The sequence below is a fragment of the Taudactylus pleione genome, unplaced genomic scaffold (assembly GCF_031769625.1).
Source record: "Taudactylus pleione unplaced genomic scaffold, aTauple2 ptg000195l, whole genome shotgun sequence".
NCBI classification, from domain to species: Eukaryota; Metazoa; Chordata; class Amphibia; order Anura; family Myobatrachidae; genus Taudactylus; species Taudactylus pleione.
Window position 1 is genome coordinate 3,823,197 of NW_028284597.1, and position 22,052 is coordinate 3,845,248.

Here is a 22,052-nt window from a genome sequence, read left to right on the forward strand (position 1 = left end):
CTGTTGTCCATAAGGGCTGTGTTGCTCTCTATAGGAGCTGTGCTGCAGACAGAAGAGGGGGGCTTCAGTGGCTCATGTGTCACTGCAGTCCATAAAGGGGTGCTGTTGTGTTGTCCAGGGAGTGCTCTGTCCATCAGGGTTGCTCTTCACCCCCAGTGTGAAAAAACAAAAAATGTAAAAAGAGGTTTTTTTTTCTGTGTGTGTGCGTGTTAGCCAAGCGTGCTGCCTGTGTTGTTAATCAAGGGGCTGCTGCCTTGTTCAGGGGTGCTCTCCTCCATTAATAAGTGTTTTTTTTCTGTGTGTGTGTGTGCGTTAGCCGCACTTATCAACAACGTAGCTGCACAGGGGTGCTGCCTCTGTCGTTTATCAAGGGGTTCTTATCAACAATGTAGCTGCACTATAATTGCTTGGTGACACTGCTGCAAGACCGCAGTGAGTATGGAGGACAGTCACATGACAGCAGGATCCACATACCAGTCATGATGACAATGCAAGGCCGTCATCACCATCTATGAAGGCCGATGCACCAGGGCATAAGTTAGGCCATGTTAAAATTTTACCCTGTTAAAGAAAAAAAAATCTAAAGCTAAGTTAGCTTTAGAGAAACAAAAAATTGCCAATATGCCATTCACTACACAAAGTGGCTAGGAAAGGATAAGGCCTTGGCCTTTATTTATGACTGATGGTTCTAGTTGTGATGATTTAAGCCCTTCTGCTTGTAGTAGACTTATAAAAAATAATTAAATTGTTAAGACGAGTAAGACACCGGAACCAACTGTGTGCTCCGAAAAATCACAAATTCTCGAGGAGAGTCCAAGTGTGTCCGAGGTTGCCATGCGTGAGCCTGACCTTTCAAATAGTGTACTTAAAGAGGATCCTCCTTCCAACATTTTTGTGCCCTCTATAAATGTGGGGAAGGGCAGTCAACATATTGCCAACATAGAAATCGAGGATGCTTCTGTGGAATTGCACCAGGAGGATGAGGATGATATTCCTGTAGTAATTGGCACTGTCGCTAATAAAGATGATGAGGATGTTGCTGATGAGGATGTTGATGCCGAGGAGGATGTTGTTTGTGCATGTGGAATTATTTCCACCCAAATCCGGACAACAACTGTCAAGCTATCTGTACCCTTTGCAAAGCAAGAGTGAGTAGAGGTAAGGACCTTAACCATCTTGGAACCTCCTCCCTCTTGCGTCACTTCACTTGCAGCGCATTCATCAAAAGTGTTTACAAAATGTAGACAGTTTAGCTAACAAATGTAACAACAAGCAGTCCACTGTCACTGCTCCCTCCTCTCTGTTACATCCAAGCGCCTGCAATCTCCACCACCAACACCTGCATCATCAACATCTTCAATCTTCATTGGAAGTAGTCCTTCATCCAATTTCCAAAGACGAATGACTAAACTCATCTCCTATCCGTGATTCCTGAGAAGGATCCTTGACTGCTATGCCTGTTGCTGCTGCTGCTGCTGTTGCTGTTGCTGTGAGTGGATCTTCATCCCAGAAGGGGACCAGGAGGAAGACTACTTGTACTTTAACAAAACAATTGACTGTCAAACAATCCTTTGCAAGGGGGAGCAAGTACGACAGCAGTCACCCAGTTGCACAGCGGATTACTGATGACATAACTCTCCTTCAGTGACAGGAGCCGGGTGCTGCACTGTATAAGTAAGTGCAGCACTCGGCTCTTGACACAGTGAGGAAGCCAGCCGCCACTGAAAACAGGGCAGTCCACACCTTCGGCATCCCCCCTGCCCCCCAGTAATAACGGGACCGCACGGGGTTTAGCCATGAGGCCACACCCCCTTCCTGTGTGGCCACACCTCCTTTTCGCAAGTGCGTGGCTGCGCCGTGCAAACAGCATCCCTCCCTCCCGCGTGGAGGGTCGCCACTGGCCGTGAATAGCAGTGATGTGCAGTAAGGTGAGGCAGGGCCTCTCCTGTCATACACAGGTATACTCCAGAGTTTTGAGTATAAAAATTCTAAGAAAAATGTAAAGAAAATATTCTAAATATCTATAAAATATGTATGGCATGTTAGGCACTGCCTCCCCTCTCTACCTTTTCCACACATCCCTAATCAAAAAACACCACATTTTCAGCACTAAATACTGCTGCACCTTTGTATAATGCCCACATGAACCCTCGGGTTCATATATGTTTGTGTAAATCTGGCACTGATACTAGCCAGTGCCTCTCCAGCCATTTAATTCACTGCACGTCTCTGGCATATAGCAGTGACGTGCGGTGAGGTCAATGACTGGGGAGGCACACATGGAGATGGGTCTGAGCGCTGGGAGCCTCTCTCACCCCTACTCACTGTAACTCTCCCTTCACTACACTAAGCTTCAGTGTCCATTGAATCTCCTGCCTGCATCACTGTGTCTTCTTGTGCTGCTGCTGACCGAGCTCCGATCTCTGAACACTGCAGTGCACTTCCTGGTCATATGACACATCCAAGGTATCCATTAGTGCTCAAGGTACACACCCCCATACTCAGAGGCATGACTCTATTAGCTCTCTTACTGTGCATCATACTGCCTGTGGTGTGGCCCCACCTCCATCTCTGCAAGCAGTGAGGCTGAGCTGTTGTTGCCTCATCTCTCGTCTCTCTGCAGTCCCATGGAGCTCCACAAAGCTGGTTAGTGTTAACTCTAAAAATGATTACAATAAACAAAGAAGATGTTTATAAGTTATAACGGGGAGACGTACTAACGGCGAAAATGTGGTAAAACCCCCGAAAATGCAGTTTTCGGGGGTTTTACCGCATTCCCCATATGTACTAAGCAGCAGAACGCGATGCATTCTGCTGCTTTGCGTCGCTAGGTGACGCCACCTTCAGGTGGTGTTACCCAATAGAAGCCTATGGGCTTCTTAACGCGACGCTCGTGGCTGGGAGGGATCTGATCGGATCCCTCCCATGAGCCCCCGCAGCCCGCGTCCTTCTGCGCATGCACAGAAGGACTTCTGGGTGTTCAACCCAGAAGTCCCTCTGCCCGGCAGCATCGTAAAGGCCAGCTCTTATCGAGAGAGCTGTCCTTTGCAAAATCTTTTGTACATACCGCAGTAATTAACCGCGGTATGTACGCGAAGTCAGGGGGGATGTACCACATCGTGATAGTGATGCTTAGTACAAGTCCCCCTAAATATCTTCTTTGTATTATTCTAATCATTTTTATATGAAATCTCAGTATGACAGGGGAGGTTCTGCCTCAGCAACCTACAGTAAACGGCAGCATTCATTTTCTGCCGATTCAACCATATAATTATGTTGCAGTGCTAAGATATTTGCACAATTATGCAAATACCTTAGAGAATCAGTTTCTTTCAGAGGGAAATTTGATCACTTTCCTCCATAGATTCAAAGCTGAGATTGACCAGGAGGTCAAGGAGAATCCTTTGCTCTGGTCAGTGTATCGCTTATGGCATATATTGACACGTAAAGCCACTTTGAGTTTAAATGCACATAGGTCTTTATTCTTGAACTTTCTGGGTAACCATGCATTCCAACATGGGAGACGGACTCCCCCTTCTAAATTTTATGGGAGGGGCTTACAAACATCAGAGGTGTGGTGGACCCCTCTACTAAAAAGCTAAGACTGTTTGCAGAGGCCAAACAAATCTTTCCATTGGCATATTTCCACATGCAACATCACGCCAACTTAGTAATTGGGGTTTTTTCAGAACTAGATTGGTCAAATACTCTAGATTGCTTGTTGGGGTCTCCACTTGCCACCAACAAAGCGATATCCACACATTATTCTTTTTTGCGATCTCCGATGGACCACTCTGTTACTCAGTCGGAAGCACAACAATGGCTAACAGGCTTCCCATCACTTAGTTGCCCTATATTACTTAAAAACTTGATTTATTCATGCCGTTTGCTTCCCTCAATACAATACCAAGAAATGTTCTCAAGTATATTTCATAGAGCATGTTTCGCCCCATAGGCCATACCTGGCAGGTATGTCTGCTTCCCATGAGTGTCGTAGTTGCCGTATACCAGAAGCAGATCTTTTTCATTGCTTTTGGGCATGCCCTTTGATAAGACGATTCTGGCTATATGTTCAGAATTATTCAATGGAACATTTAGTGAATGATTTACCGTCCACTGCGGAATGGGCGATCTTTGAAATTATTCCTGAAAACCAGAGGTTGTAGAAAGCTACTGCCGCAGCCCACAAATCTGTCTTGCAAGCATGGATTCTTCCCCTCCCACCTTCTCTGAACCTCTTTAAAGGGAAACTACACCACATTTTTCAAATGGACTGGCTGGAGACGACCTTAGATAAAGGGAAATTAGTTTAAAAATATTTTAAGTCCTGGGAAACTTATATTGCTATCCTCCCAAATAGATTTTCAGGGTCAGATTAGACATTCCCTTAGAAATACGAATGGTACGAAACCAGATTGTTGCTGGATCATTCCCCTATAATATTGGATAGTTAGCTTCTTGATAATTCTTTATTCCTTTTGGATAATTGACTCCTCCTGTCTCCAACAAGGGCGCTATTGGGATATGGGCCTGGAAATGATACTGTACTCAATATGTACTTGCTATTGTGACAGCTGTATTGGGCGATTTAGTCATGTGAATGACTACATTTATGTATATTACTGTATATGATTATAAACATGGAAGTGTTTTTCTATTTTTCTTCTGTATACTTGACACATTGTGCTTGATGTTTGTGATTTGGTGTGATGCTGTAATAAAGTGTTTTTTTTTTTTTTTTCTTTGTAAATCTCTTTATTAATGGTTGAACAGGACATAGTTATACAGACAATATAATATATAATTTTCTTTTTTTCCTTGCATAACAGTAGGAATTAAAATAATAATAGAAGAAAAAGAAGAAGAACAGTCACATATTCCTATTATCTATTGTACATTTAATTTTTATCAAGAGTGTATGAATTGTCACATGTATCCATATGGGCATCCTATCTTGACAAATAAAATATAAAACATAAAACACAAGAGATATATAAAGTAGGCAAAATATCACCATTCCAGAAATCAAAAAAAAAGAAAAAAAGCTAATGTGACCAGAAAATGCATCACTGCGGCATACACTACCACAGTAATCCCTAAGAAGAGCTAATAAGTTGTCTTATTACATACCATTCGGTACCTTCAAACAATTTTAAAATCGAATGTTGTGTATGATTGTCTAGTTGGTCTATAAAATAGGACCATTTTTTATAGAAAGTTTTAACTCCTTTCTCTATATTAGGCAGTGTGGATCTCCTATCGAAATATAATAGTTTTAATAGCCATGACTTAAGTTGAGTAAGAAATGGAGAATTTTTAGAGATCCATTTTTTTAATATAATCTTTTTTGCTACCGTTAATATAACTGTAAGGAGGGGAATAATGTCCCGTTTATTGGGACCTAGATCCCAATTCGAGAATATAACAAAGAGGAGTGCCAGAGGATCAGGATGAACATTAATAGAAAACAATACGTTAATATATGCCACAATCTTATTCCAAAATAGTCTAATCTTTGGACATTCCCAAAAGTTATGGTAATAAGTAGCTGGATAATGATGACATTTAGGACAGACTCCAGATTCATCCTGAACCATGTGTTTGCGTTGTTGTTGTGTTATATATGCCCTATTTATAAATTTAAAGTGGACTTCCTGAAGAAGAGCCGATTGGGCGTATTTCATGGTGGAATCAAATCGTGATAATACATCCAAGGATTCTGGGTTGCATGCCATATCTGATGCCCATCTAGCATTGGTGACCCTCCATATCTTCCTCACATTTCTGTCTAGTAAGTCTCCATAGAGAAGTCTGGTATGGTATGTGTTACTTTTAATAAAGACAAGTAAATCAGATAAGATGTCTGTGGAGTCATCAAGAGACCCTAACGAAGGAAGGGAGTTTGCAAAATGTCGGGCCTGTAAATACATAAAAAATTGGGCATGAGGTAAATCGAAAGCTATTCGAAGATCACCAAAAGAGCTCAGATTTCCTCCAGGATCAAAAATATCTTTTATTTTCATTATTCCTTTGTCTCTCCATTGTAAAAATCTGATATTTTCCAAGGCAGGTGTGAAAGCCGGATTTCCCCAAAATGTAGTGTAATGAGAGCTACTGAAGTTTCTATTAAGTTTACGGTTAATAAATAACCAGGCATTGTATGTATCGAAAAACAAAGGATTGTGGAGTATATCTCGAGGAATTAATGAACGGGGAGAGTGTAGTAATGCTGCTGGTGAGAAAGGGGCTAATATAGCCTTGTCTATAGAGATGTCAGTGTATAGATCTCTGTCAAGCAGCCAATCTGATATATATCTGAAAAAAATTGTCTGCGAGAAAATTTTTAGATTTGGGAAACCCAACCCTCCGTCTGCTCGTGGAAGGTATAATTTATTCATATTTATTCTGGCCTTTTTTCCCTGCCAGATAAATTTGGAGAATGCTTGAGTGCAGGATGTAAGGTCTGTTTTGTTAAGTGATATGGGTAACATCTGTATGATATATGTTATTTTAGGGATAATTATACTTTTTATTAAAGCAATTCGCCCCAACAGGGAAAGGGGGAGGCTTTTCCAGAGGTCTAAGAGATGGAACATTTTTTTAAGTAATGGTGTGAAATTGCTTGTATATAGATGTTTCAGGTCTGACGTTATAAAGGTACCCAAATATTTCAGTTTTGAGTTAGCACGTTTGAATATAGAAAGGGGTGAGGGTAAGGGATTGTGGGTTGAGCATCCCGAGACCGTAAGAATCTCCGATTTATCAACATTAATTTTATAACCAGTGAAAGACCCGAACTCAGAAATGATATCTAAAATGTTTGGAATGGATTGTGATGGGTTGGAAATAAGTAACATCATGTCATCTGCAAAAAGACTGACTTTTAATTCTAAATGTCCAATTTTGATACCACTGAATAATTTGGATTGTCGTAAGGCCACCGCCAGGGGTTCTAATGCTAAGGCAAATAGCAGTGGTGATAATGGACATCCCTGACGTGTTCCACAAAGAATCGGGAAAGGGGAGGATAAAAATCCATTGCATAGAATTTGGGAAGATGAGTTTGAGTATAGGGATTTAAGAATATTAACAAATTCATTAGGGAAGCCAAATCTTGTCATTGTGTCAAATAGGTGGACCCATGATACTAGGTCGAACGCCTTCTCGGCGTCCAGTGAAATAAGAACACTGGGAGTCTCTGGATTATGAAGTTTTATGTAGTGAATTGCAGACAGTACTTTACGAATATTAGTCACTGAATGACGTTGCCAAATAAAGCCAGATTGGTCTTTATGAATTAGTTGTGGCATTAAAATTTTAATACGCTCTGCCAATATTTTAGTGAATAATTTGTAATCCGTATTTAACAGAGAAATCGGTCTATATGACCCTGGTAAAGTAGGGTCTCTTCCCGGTTTAGGAAGTAATTTGATCAGAGCAGCATTAAAATATTTAGGTATAATTTTATCGTTCAATATAATATTAAACACACTAACAAGTATATTTATAATCTTTGGTTCTAAAATTTTGTAATAATCACCTGTAAGCCCATCAGGCCCAGGTGCTTTCCCTGGTTTTAAAGCTTTAATGGCATTCTGAATTTCCTCCACTGTGATTGGTAAAAGCAATTTTTCTGCCAAAGTATCAGGTAGTTTTGGTATATTAATATTGGACCAAAAAGAAGTTTGATTTTTATCATCGTAAGATTTTTGGGTATATAAAGATTCATAAAATGAGGAGAAGACTGATAAAATTTGTGAGCTAACTGAAGTGATAGTACCATTAGGTTTAGTTATGTGTTTGATGGTGGTGGAAGGAAGCGAGCCCCGTATTAAGTTGGATAGCAGTCGTCCTGATTTGTTACCTAATTTGTGAAATTGGAAGTCTCTATTGAATGAGGATCGATCACCTAACTGATTAAGAATTTCTTCAAACTGTGTTTTTCTCTGGAGGTAGTCAGCCTTATGAATGGTAGAAGGGGTGTCTTTGTATTTTTGGTAGGCCTCTGTCAGGTCTCTCTGAGCCGCCATGTAAGATTTAGAGAATTCTTTTTTTGTGTAAGCAGTGTATGATAATATATTTCCTCGTAGTACGGATTTGGAGGCCTGCCAGAACAGAAGTGGGTCTTCTGATTCGTGAGTTGAGTTATTAATCTTGTATTCTTCCCAAAAAGTTTCTATTTTACTTCTAAATTTAAGAGATTGTGTTAAGTATGACGGAAATCTCCATTGTCTATGCGACCCCAAGTCAGCAGCCATAGACAACGAAAACCATACCAAGGCATGGTCCGATATAGAAATGGGTTCTATCTCTGTCGTATTAATCCGTGTAAATAAATGATCTGAGACTAAAATATAATCTAATCTGGATAAGGATCCATGTGCCGCAGACAAACATGTGTATTCTTTATCAATTGGGTGCTTAGCCCGCCATATATCAATAAGGTTAAGTTGTTCATTTATATACGGAATACCAAATTTTGGTGTCTGTGTGCAACGTCTGGACTGTGATTTTCTATCTAGTTTTGCGGAGGAAACTACATTAAAATCTCCACATATAATTAAAGAAGAGGAAGAATAAGGGAACAGTTTTGTCAATAGGGACATCACAAAAGTTTTATCATATACATTCGGGGCATAGATATTACACAAAACAATGGGGGTATCATTTATTTTCATATCGGCAATTACTAATCTACCTGACGGATCACTGTACGAATTTTGTAGTTGAACATTAAGGTGTCGTTGTGCTAAAATCACCACACCTCTTGATTTTGTCGAGTAAGGAGCTGAGGCAACCACTGACCACCTCAGCATACCGAGTTTACGAATTTCAATATCTAACAAATGGGTCTCCTGTAAGCATATAATATCTATTTTTAATTTATTTAGATATGTCAAGATTCTTTTTCTCTTGATAGGTGAGTGGATGCCTCCTACATTTAAAGTTCCTACTTTAATTTGTGACATTGAAAATACCAAGGCATAATTAAATTGAACTCACGGTACATTAATTTCCATGGAAGTACATGACTGTTATAAAAAAAAGAAAAATCATTATCACACAGAACCACCAAAATGGTGATCATAATAATAAAAAAAAAATTTTGAAAGAAAAAGAAAAATGATAAGAATATGGTCTCGAACAGAGGAAACCACATTAGAATTATGTAGATATATATATATAACTTCCAGTATAAGAGCAAATAAGTAAGTTATTAAACTAAGTTATAACAAACTCTGCGACATCCGCTCCTAAACCACATCCAACTTCATTTTTAAACTCAATATATAAGAATATTAAGTGTTATGAGAGAACATTGAAGACAAATAGCATTATCAATAGCGGTAATGTCAGAAACATTACAAATTATGTTCTGAAAATGTAGGAGCATAATAAAGAAAGTATTCTTTTAAATTGTGTCATATGACAGATGCTTTGAACGAAACATAGAATACTAATATAACCATATAACAATATAATCTAAACCGGTGTCTGATGTCATGAATTAACTAGAGTCCCAGAGAGAAAAATGGAGGTGACATCCGCCACCGTCGTCACAAGTAAAAGCGAGGGGAGGTATGAAATAACATGCGAGATTGTAGGGAGATCACGAGTAGTCATTATGTGATTCATTTGCCTCTTCTGCGGTCTGTTCTTCATCCAAATATGCCTCTGCATCCATAGCTCTTGTAAAATCAATAAACGAGGAACCACTGTAGATTCTTAAACGTGCAGGGAACATTAACGCAAACTTGCGGCTTATTTTGATAAGTCGAGTACACACCGGGGAAAAGGCTTTACGCGCCTTAGTAACTTCAATAAAAAAATCTTGGAAAATGAGGAGTCTGCTATCATTCCACAATAAATTTCTGGTTTTCCTAGATGCTAGCCATAGTGCATCTTTATGTGCATAATTTAAGCAGCGAAAAATCACTACCCGTGGCCTAGGATTTGAATGATCTCGGATTGGACCAACTCTATGTGCACGTTCCACAATGATCTTAGGGTAGGAGTCAGAGATTTTCAGTAACTCAGGGAGTGTTGATTGAAGAAAAAAATATAGCTCAGCCCCTTTAAGGGTTTCTGGCAGGCCTAGTATTCTCAAGTTGTTTCTCCTGGATCTATTTTCCAGATCATCAATTTTATTAATAATCTGGTTTTGTATTTTAGTAGTTTGAGAGACAGAACCTTTCAAAGTATATACATCTTGATAAATCTCCCCCAATCTACACTCAGAGGATTCCACTCTGGTGGAAATCTGCTGTACTTGATTCTTAATATCTTTGATTGCCTGTGTAAAGTGTGCAGTTTGCTCCTGCATTAAGGGTTTCATAGTGTCTTGTATGGCTTTCACCATAGTGTCATAGGTGATTGGAGTACTCACTGTGGCTGTATTAGGCAGTAGTGCTGGGGGAGGCTGAGTATCAGACTGAGACATAACACTGCTCAACTCCGTCTGAGACGCCAGCGATTCAGGCGCGGCCGCCATCTTGGATTCTGAGCGCAGCTTCTCAGCTTTCTGAGTCTGGTGTCGTCTGGGCATCTGTGGGGGGAAATATTTTTCCATACACCGGACGAGTGTCTCCGCTTAGTGAGGTAAGCGTTTGTTCTCCGATGGAGGCTGATAAACAGCCGTGCACGCCGTGTGAAGCTGGGTGGTAACGGAGCTGAGCGCTGAAGCGTCTCACCACATCCTCACCACAACCGGAAGTTGTAATAAAGTGTTTTTAAAAAAAAGAACCAATTCCCTCTCCAGCTCTCCTGTGTAGCCTCACTAGATAAAACTAGGAGACCTCAATAGCAAATTGACCTCAGATGTCTAAATAGAACAAGGAAAGACAGATGTAGACAATTAATATTCGGTAAAGACTGAGGGCCTGATTCACTACGGATCGCATTATAGCGTACACATGCAGTTTTACTACGAATTTATGCTAATCCATATCGATCACAATAACCCCGCAGCACTACATAAGGATGCCCACTTCACCTACTCGAACGTCTGTAATGTTTAGCAAGACTTTGAACGGTACAATCGAGTACCATCGAAGCCTCACGCACAGTTAAGACAGGAATTGCTTACTTCAGCGCACGGTATGAGGCTTCAGGCTGCGTATGGTATCGCAGTGGATAATTTATGCACGCTCCTGCAACGCCGTTGAAACATTGGCACGCCTGCATTCGGCTGACCCACCCCACTGTCACCACCTACAAACGGCACTTCCTGTCAATCACTCTGTGATGTGTCTATGTAGTCACTGCAGTCCCGACCGCGGTGGCTGGTTCGTGCACCGCGATGCATGTGCAGAATGCAACAATCGGCCGATTGCGTTCGTATAAGCAACTGCGTTCCTTGCTGAATCAAGCCATGGGACAGTAGCTCTATAAAACATCATTGTAGAAAGCTACAGTACATGGTGAGTATCGTGTGAAGATACAAAATCACAGTATAGCTATGTATGATCAGAGTTCTGGTTTACAGCAAGTTTGGTTACATTGCATGTTAACATGTTACTAATCACACACACCTCTGTTGCCACAACAAACACCTAAACGTCTGAGCTGTGGCACCCAAAATATTATTGTATGCATTATACTAAGATGTGCAGTGAATCTTCATGGCACATGTCAAATCCTGAATATAACCATCCCCATACTCCAATCCTATTATAACAGCAGGTTTGATATATTTATGATCAGTATTCTACTTGTTATGAGAGAAGTAACTACACATTGTGCTCTTCATATTTCACATAAATCCTTGTTGAATACATGGACAAAACAGCAGACTGCACACGCAATGAATTCAAATAAAGATACAATGAGCCACTGGATTTCCAAGCAATACTTTTTCATTATGGATCACAATTTTGATTGCAGCTGCGATTAAGCTCGCAGGTCCATTGTGAAAATATGCTAATGGATGCATTCGCAAAACTAGTATAGAGACACCCATAGCCAGCATAGAGACACCCACTACCGCTGCGCACATCCATAATATTTTGCAATCCTGAGTATTCATCGGGAACATCGAGTAACATCGGCCCCTCGTTAACAATTACAACAGGTCTGACCTTACTCAGAAATTGGTAACCTCGTCGCACGCAGTGAGTACACAAGTTGCGTATGACGTCGCAGTGGCTAATATATGCACGCCCAAGTAACGGCGTTAAAGCAGACAGGCACGCCTGCGTTTCTCCAACCGCTCCCCTGTTACCGACCCCAAACGCTCACTTCCTGTCAATCACTCTGCGATGGGTCTGCGTAGTCTCTGCGATTGCAGCACGATCGCAGTGGAGGCTCCAGGCACGCACACTGCAACGCATGCGCAGTAGGGAACAATCGGCCATCTGCGTGCGTGATCGCAGTTGCGATCCCTAATGAATCAGGCCAAAGGTGCATTACTTTGGCTAGTGAGCACTCATGAGAAGGCGCATCCGCTGTTATCTGGCTGGGCAGCTACTGGTACAATCAGGAGTGAGTGCAGTTAGAGGAGCGTGACATAAGGAAATAGAAAGAGTTTCTGTACTACAGCCACAGTTTTACAGTTTGGAAGTGACACTCACTGATAGACATGTTTCCATGGACAGCAAACATCTAGGGCCTGATTCAGAGCCGGACGCTCTTTCAGAGCGCTCGCTCTGAATCAGGGCGGCATTTTTTTTTTTGTGAGCCGGCCTCCTGGCCGCTCGCTAAGCTGTGGGTGATCACCCACAGCTTCTGCGCGTGGCCAGGTGATGGTCGCGATAGTTGCGACCATCGGGCTTGCGACGAGACCCTTGTGGTAGGGTCTCGTTCATCGCAAGCCCCAGTGATAGAGCCGGAAGCTCATTACTGCAGGCATTCCTTCGGGAACGCCTCCATTTGGCCAGCCACACCCCCTGCCCGCCTCCAAAACGGGGCGAGCTGTCAATCACAATCGACAGTCGCCCCGTTTTGGTGCAAGACCCATAGTGACGGAGCGCCCGTCGCTTGCCGGGTCTCGCGCATGTGCACGCCGGAGCCGGCTTGCGCATGCGCAGTGAGGGACTATCGACCCGCTTGCGAGCGCTGTGCCTGGTTCAGCCTGATTCAGGGCATAATGCAGCCACAACTGCGTGCAGATATGTACGGAGAGATGCCCACCGGCTGCTAATAAGCTGCTGAGATGCACCATCGGCCACACATTGGTCGCACCATCGAACATTGCACCAGCCCTATGGAGGTGCAGATTATCCACTGAACATGGCCGCGAAAAATCAGTGCAACTACGCCAAAAGACGCAGTTGCTGATGTGACGATGGCTGGCCACCCATCTGTTACCTCCCAGGAACGCCCACCGAAATTCCGTCTCTGCGGACAAATTTGTTCTGCATCCCCCGGGGGTAACCATCAGAACGCATACACTGACTTGTGGCCTTGTGGCATCTCTTTGTGTAAATGGTTCTAGATACATTTTGGGGAGTACTGTATATATACACACCACACAGCACACAATCTATATGCTCAACTCTAGCTCAGCCCCAGTATTTGAAAATGTACATTTCATGACATTTATATTCTATGAATGGAGGTGGGAAAACAATGGTCAATAAATTGTGCGGTGTGGAGTGACTAGAGTAGGACTGGTAGCATTTAAGGCCAAACTCTGCCAGTGAAACATGTAACGTATCACGGCCAGTTGCAGAATGATGGAAATATACAACACTTGCTCATCCTTATTAGATGAAATATTTTTGTGGATAATAGATTATTAGCCTGTATACAGCAGTAGTGCTTTGCTGCTCAGGGCAATCAGGAGATAACTTCACTACAAAATACAGATCTCATTAATAACATAGGAACGTGTATTGCAGCCATTTGTGGACATTATGGAAATGTTTTCTGTAATGTGTCCAATTTCCGGAAGGCAGAATCTTCCGGAGTGCAATAAATAGCCTGTAGAACAGAACTGAATGTCTAACTAAGCAATTGCTCTATAGGAGGAAATGCAGATTCTAGTTTTATTATGAGCCGCCCTGATCAGCAGATTTGTCACTGTCACTTTCCCATTCATTTTTAAGTAAACTAGTTAAAGGGAAAGTACAGTATGTGGCTGTTACGGAATGCGGCTGTCAGGTTTCCGACTTCGGCATCTACGCTACTGTCGGTCTTCTGGCCGGGTAGTGGCATTCCGGCGCCGGCATTTCGTCATTCTTACATTCATCTATAGCCTTCATCTACAGTATATCGTATACAACTTACTATTTGGCCTTTGAGATAGTCACAATGGCAAAAGGAAGCAAAAAAGACACTCACTCAAGTGGGACCTTTTGCCCTATAATTTCTGTCGCTTGGAATTAATAAAATCAAAACCTGCAAATTCCTTAATACTGTATGTGGAAACGAACTTGGCCTGTGATGTGGTGTTTTCATATGGTCACTGACTCCTTATATATCCGTATATTTCCATATATGTGTCCCGATGGTTACTGCCATCGGACACAGGGCCTGATTCAGAGCCAGACGCTCTTGAAGAGCGCTCGCTCTGAATCAGGGCGGTTTTATTTATTTTTTTGTTGCAGCCGCCTGGCCGCTCGCTAAGCTGTGGGTGTGGCGATTTCAGGGACTGCTTCGGAAGACGCAGCTTTACTGACAATACCAGCCAAATACCGTCAGACATTCTGAGCAACCATAGGGTGGCGCAGAAGCCCGATGGTGTGGCTGATGTCCGTTTGATGGCGCCTTTGTGTGCACCACAGTAAAACAGAGCTACAGCCGGTGGACGTCTTAATAGACATCATTTTGCTGAGCATCCACCACTGAATTAGGCCCTGTGATATTGGGTGAGATGTTATTTTCACATATAAATATCACCTAGATCTTAGCACTTTTCTTAGCAATTGAACACTGGTAATTAGATCTATACTTTATTTACTTGGCTGTAAACTTATACTTATTTTTCACTGATGGCTAAGGGGCTTATTCAAAGTTAAGTGGAAAGAAACCATTCCCATACTGTGCACCAAAAATGCATATGCTAGGCATACACTGTCCAATCGGCCCGACCAGCCGATAATCATCTGATAGGGACGATAATTGCATAGTGTATGGCCGCGACCGATCAGTAACTATCGATCTGCCGGACATGCTGAAATCGCCCAGCATGTCCGATAGATCCGATCACTGGTTGGCTGCACCTGGCAGTGTATGCGCTGCCGCGGCGACCACCCAGCATTGACCCTGTTCCTTCACAGGTGAGGAAAGGAAAGGGGAAAATGTTTCCTAACCAGGGAAGGAGTGCAGATATCATGTCCATACAGAGTGACATATCTCAGTGTATGGCCACGATATATGATGGTTTCAGGCTGTCAGATAAAACGTCTGTCGGCCTGACAAACATTTTACCTGACAGTGTATGCCCAATGCTACTATGACCGTATTCAGAGTTTGTCCTATTTTGCACTTACTGTATGACTCTTACTCGTTTAGAGAGGAGGAATGGGAGAGGAAATGTAAGTCATACTTGCCGACACGGGGAGGAGATTCTGTTGACATCTTTGAGGGGCGGGGCCGGACTGTATATGTCATTAGGCCCCGCCCCACCACAGGTAAAGGCTGCGATTTATGAGTCCACATGTAGGGGGCGGGGCTAAATAACGCGATTCGCGTAATTTTAGCCTCGCCCCCTACTCGTGGACCTGAAAATTACCCATAAAATCTCCACATCCTGCCCATTTAACTAGGAAGTGAGTGGGATGCGGGAGATATGTCTACTCTTCCAGGGGTGTGGGGAGTTACCTAAAAAATCACAAGCCTCCCGCAACTTTTTGAGACTGGGGTAGACTTGGACACAGAAACACCTATACATGTCAGACGGTGTAGCTCTTGAAGGTGCTGTAGGCCAGTATACGATATGATGATGAGGAGGAGGATGACAATCAGACGCACTACTGTAGCTAGTAGATTCTGAATGGCAGATTACAGATTGAATTCTCAAGTTAGGGTTTGGTATCTTATTTTGACATGAGATTGTAAGACAAGTGAGCAGTGAGACAAGTGCGCATGCGTGACCTTCAGATCAAGCATGCTCACAAGATCCCCGACGTCCAGCGGAAGGAGCCGGACAAGGGCGGAGGGATCCAACAGGATCCCTCTTTGCAACCCGGGACTCCTTCCCTATGGAAGTTACGAGCCCAGAGCGTGAGGACTCGCCATCTGAAGATGGTGAATGCTCCCGCAATCATGCTCCGAAAATATTGTATTTTCAGAGCTTGATGAATTCTGTCCCTATACTAGTGTATTGGGACAGCGAGCCATTCTGCCAGAGGAAGATAAGTAGAGGATATCTGTGATACTAGTGTATGGGGACAGCGGGCCATTCCGCCAGAGGAAGGTAAGTAGGAGATATCTGTGATACTAGTGAATGGGGACAGCGGGCCATTCTGCCAGAGGAAGGTAAGTAGGATATGTCTGTGATATGTCCTGCTTTACCTTCTTGATGAATGGCCTGATAACTTAATTTCTACAATGGCAGGTGAAAATGTTAATTTCCACCTGCTTTTGTAGAAATTAATTGATGATAAATAGGCCCCATAGTGATTATTCCCAGTATTCAGTACACCTGTTTATACCCTACATCTCATATATACAGTCCAGTACACCTGTTTATACCCTACATCTCATATATACAGTCCAGTACACCTGTTTATACCCTATATCTCATATATACAGTCCAGTACACCTGTTTATACCCTACATCTCATATATACAGTCCAGTACATCTGTTTATACCCTACATCTCATATATTCAGTCCAGACATTTATCACAGGCTTTTAGAATCTATTGTCAGTCAAATATTCACAGTATTTTTTAATGTATAGAACACGAAAATATTGTTTTTGGGAGACTGATAATGTAACAATACCCCAACCCCAGACTAGAGATGATTGGCCGGTTTTGCTGACAACTGAACACACCTGAACTTTGGGGTTCAGAGTAGAACCGTCTCCCGACTTGGGTCATCTCGCCAAGTTTGGAAAGCGGATCTAAAAACTGGATTCCGCTTATTTTGGAATGCATGTACAGTAAGTCTCTCCCTCATGATCAAAACTGACTGGCAATGATTGTTATTGATGTAAATAATACTATAGGGACAAAACAGGTCCAAGTGACATGATTTTAGCTGTTTTTATACATTTTTTAAAGAAATCCAAAATCAAAACCGAAACAGAACCAAAACACCTGAGAGTGGTTTTGCCAAAACCAAAACACGACAAGAATTTAAAACCAAAACCAAAACATGGGGGTCTGAGCACATCCATACCCCACACCACAGTATCCTACATGGCTATACATCATAACAAATATGCAGGTCTATGTAGGAGTACTAAGCCTTGGGGAGAGAGATAAAGTGGACGGAGATAAGGTACCAACCAATCAGCTCCTAACTGTCATTTTTCAAAAGCAGCCTGTGAAGTGACAGTTAGGAGCAGATTGGTTGGTAATTTATCTCAGTCCACTTTATCTCTATTGAAGGCTTAATACAGAGACCTCATGGTTCTATAAACTTATAGGAGGAGACGTATGAAATCTTCGAGATAAATAAAGTGGAGATAAAGTACCAACCATTCAGCTTCTGTAATTTTACAGACTGTGGGCCTCATTTATTAACGAGTTTTATCATCAAAACGAGTGATACATTTCACTGTGTATGATAATGGTGCTCCAGCCAATCAGCTCCCAACTGTCAACTGTTAGAAAAATGACAGTTGGGAGCTGATTGGCTGGAGCACCATTTATCATACACAGTGAAATGTATCACTCGTTAATAAATGGGGGCCTGTGTGCTTGGAAACTGACAGAAGCTGCTTGGTTGATACTTTATATCTCTCCAAGGTTTGATACATCTTCCCCATGAGAAAACCTTCCCACTAATGTGCATCTCACAGTGCAATGCAATACGTACAGGGAATGTTTTTACACTAAAGTAGGAATCCACCCTTCCTATAAATACATAGATGAGATAGATTTAGAGTCACAGTCTGCTCTGTTTTACAGCTATCAGAGTGCAGGGCTTGTTAACATATCACTAAAAGTATTGCTTTATATGCAAGATGACCTTTGCTGAAAGCAATGTGAAATGTTTGCTAGGTGTATTATAATGGTCTCCCCAGACCTTCCCGCAGGTGCTGTTCATGCCTGATTGCCAGTTTGCAAAGCTAAGTATTCTGTTTATCCATTTCATATTTACTTCATTTTGTGTTGAGTCACTGCTTGAATTAAGAGGCCTCTTATACCTGTTTTATATGTGTCCCAGATACTTGAAATAGATAAATCTTCAGTAGCGTTAATCTGAAAATATACTGAAGTAGCTTCACTAATATGTTGGGAAACTGCAGGATGTAATAGAGATAATCTTATATATAAAATTCATCGGTCTGTTTGTTTGTCTATTCGGTTATGGATTCGGACACCCCTGCACCGATAGGGATGAAACCAAAGCGAGGTGGCCCAATTGGATCCTGGACAGGTTTTAGAGGGGTTAAGGTCCCATTAGGACACTGGGCAGAACTTTGACCCGGGGAGCTTGTTCTGAGCATTCCACTGGATGGATTTGGATGAAAACTTCACAGAGCAGTAACATTGGATCCAGAAGACATACTAGGGGGTTGAGGCTCCTGTTGGCCCGTGTACGCTGGCCAGAACTTTGACCCGGGGAGCCTGTCCTGGGCCTACCATGGATTTGGATGAAAACTTCACAGAGGGGTGGCAATTGGTCTGGGATGCCTAACTTAATAACTTGAAGAATAGGTCCCGGTTGGGCCTCCCATTGGTGTATGCTGGGCAGAACTTTGACCCGGGTAATCAGCTTGTGGTCTATTTAGACACACAAGGCTGATCACAGACGTTGTCTCCCGGCTCTGCTCTGCCTATCGGAGCAGAGCAGGAGTTGGTGAGACAGGGGAAAGCCTGGATAACGGCATCTCCAAGTGGCGTTATTATCGCTAGGCTTCCCCCTTTATTTATTTACAGTTTTATTTTGTTAAATTTGAGCAGATCACATTTCCCATACCAAGTATGGGGCAATCTGCTTACTAAAATAATGCAAACGTAAGGGCTTGGAGTAGTTTTTTTTTTTAATGAAAACTCCTACAAAAGCTCTTTAATACGGAACCTGCGAGAGGCTCTCGATTTTTTTCGGGTAGCCCCGCACCTCCAGAAGGGTAGGTACTCCTCCTGCATCCCACCCACTCTTGCTGCTAAGCTAGACCTGGCGCATAGTGAGCTGCTCCTAGCCAAACATATGCACCATAGGCCTCTTGCAGTGATTATCTATTTTCCCTACTTTACGGTTTCATATTAATGACCATGTTTTAAGTCTCTTCCTAGCAGTATTTTTACTGGGTGATTTTAAAAACATGTAAAAAACATTTATATCAGTCTGGAATATGTTATGTCATATTCATGGTTACGTATGTAAGAAAGATTTATTTTGGCTCCCTCCATAAGTAGCAAATTTTATGTCCTTTTTTTTCTTCAGGGTATTCATAGACTGTTTATACTGACATACACACTCATACGCTGTGCTGGTGGTTTTGGTCATAAATGGGAGATTATACAGGCAGAGGATGAGGACTTTTAGAGGCAAAACGAGGCAGCGGAACAGGTTTGGAATTAGAATATGCAGCACACTGTATTAGCCTGGATCTGTGGGCTATGCCTATAAGATTATTAGGTTCTCTTTATTTGAGATTTTCTATATTATATAATACTAAAAAAACGTTACTCCATGGCAACCACAAAGACAATATAACCTGTGGCATAAATCCTTGTAATTCTTCCTATTAACATGAGACATCATTCAAAAATCTCTCTTATCTATAACCATCATCCCTGATGCAATAACTATAGGTGTCAACACAATGACTATCGGGTAACGGAGAGGTCCATTGTCTGCAAAAATTAATAGAGTTAGTTCTTCAGTAAACAACCAACAAATACATCATATTATCACCAGTACGGCATTGGACCTGCTACGATATTACAGCAACTCATCCGGCCTTTTCACACAGAGAAATCAGGTTGGGGAATTTGGTGATAATTGTTCAAATGGCCCCACATTTGCTCCAAGTTTGGATCCAAAGTAACCAGAAAACCCAAGTTACAATCCCACAAAAACCTGAATGTGTGGACATTAGCTGACCACTGGGGTTGGGCCCCAAGTGATCAGGTCATCTAGCCTGAACATGACCAAACAAATCTACTGGACAATTTAGACACGGTTTAATTTTACTACATCTGTCAGCACAAGGAAACCAACAGATAAGGGCAACATAAAATCTTAATGTAGGATAAGGATATATGGATATAAAAGTCATTACCTGCCTCTGGTCTGGTCTTTCCAATGCTGCGTTGGCCCCATATGCGTTACAGGATTCCACAATATATTCTGAGTTGACCCCCAAAAGCGAACTTGACTCTCCGCAGGATCCATCAGCAACTATGATAATCTTGGGCCACTGCATTTGAGACATCTTCCTTATGTACTCTTCTGTAAACTAAGGGGATACAATGTTATCATTTATCATCAGTTCATAAACCTGAAATTATTATAACAATGGGAAAAAGCACTTTCTGATAGTTTAAAATCCAATCTGATTCCAGGAGCAACATACCTGCCTGATAGAGAAATGCACATTGGCAACAGAAAATGTCCAGTTACATTTTATGGATTGCAGAATACATATTGTTAAGATATGTAATATGAAATAAAGAAAACTTTAAAACTTTGGGCTACGTTTACTAAGATGCGGGTTTGGTGTAATTTAAAACCTGCAGGAAACCACCGTCAATTGACTGCATTTTTCATGTCAATTTGCTAGCATTTACTAATGGTCAATTTTGATGTCTAAACATAAATCACTGTCGATCCTCATTGGATTAGAAATGGCTACCCACCACGGTACGTTCTATATGGCGGCAGTTTCTATTGAAACCACTGTGGAACAGAAGCTGTTCTATTCATATACATCTACTTGTGCCATTCTATTTGTTACAGAAAGCACTATTCAAATGACATCATAGAAACAGAACACCGTGGACCAGATTTTCCCTACCGAGACCACACCCCCTTTTCGGATGTGCCCACCTCCGGGATACAGGGGATCTATTGAGCGCACTGGGTGTCACTGAACCCACTCATGCCACTGGCACAGATCACTAGGCTTTGTTAGGTATAAAAGTGTTTAAATTGTTAAAAATAAAATAAAATCATGTGCCCCCACCCCCCTTCTCATTGAGCCTAGGCTGGTATATTAAAATAGGAAAAAACGGCATGGGGTTCCCCCTACTTTTCAATAAGCAGCACCAAGCTGAACCAGCCGGGGGGAATAATGCTATAGCAGGGAGACACATAGCTTGGGGACCCCCTGCCATAATGTAAACTAGCCCCAAGCTGCTCAGACCAGGGTTGGAAAACCTGGGGAAGCGGGGATCCCCTTTGCCCCCCCCCCAAAAAAATTGTTCCTCTCCCCAAGGACAACCAGCTAAAAGCCTAGGGCTTTACCCCGCACCCAATGAGCTTTGGGTGTGGGGGTAATGGTCATTAAATAGTTAAATTATATTGTATTTTATAGGTGGCCTACAAGTCTCAGCAAGCGTGCCCCGGCATGATGGCACTTGTTGAACCACAAGTGCTAGAATGACCAGACATTAATAAATGTATACAATATTCAGTGTCCGTATTTTGGGCTTCATTCAGAGCCGCTCGTAAGCGGCCACTCGTTCGTTCCGAGCGATGTTCGCACATCTGCGCATGCGTACGGATTGCAATACGCATGCGAGAACCAGTCAGTGCGGACGAAAATCGTGTGCTCGCTAAATAGCGAATGCCTGCTATTTTGGTTGACAGAATGAGGCGTATGTGGGTGGTAACAGGGGAAGGTGCTTGAAAACGGGGAGTGGAGATCAGAACGCAGGCGTGCTTAAAGGTCAAAACGGGCGTTTTATGGGTGTGCAATATTAATAAAGCAGCGTCATCGACCACGTCACTTGGTTGTTTTATAGCCAGAACTGCTCGCATGATTGC

At 42.3% G+C, this 22,052-nt stretch overlaps 1 protein-coding gene across 2 annotated transcripts in view; it reads right to left on the minus strand.

Annotated features, from left to right (window-relative positions):
• The window catches only part of LOC148518949 (uncharacterized), an 89,010-nt gene that overhangs the window by 38,796 nt on the left and 28,162 nt on the right, over window positions 1–22,052 (minus strand). For both annotated transcript variants that reach the window (XM_088476814.1, XM_088476815.1), the window contains exon 2: window positions 20,347–20,523. In XM_088476814.1, coding sequence (XP_088332940.1) covers window positions 20,347–20,523 — 177 coding nt within the window. The remainder of the gene's footprint in view (window positions 1–20,346; window positions 20,524–22,052) is intronic.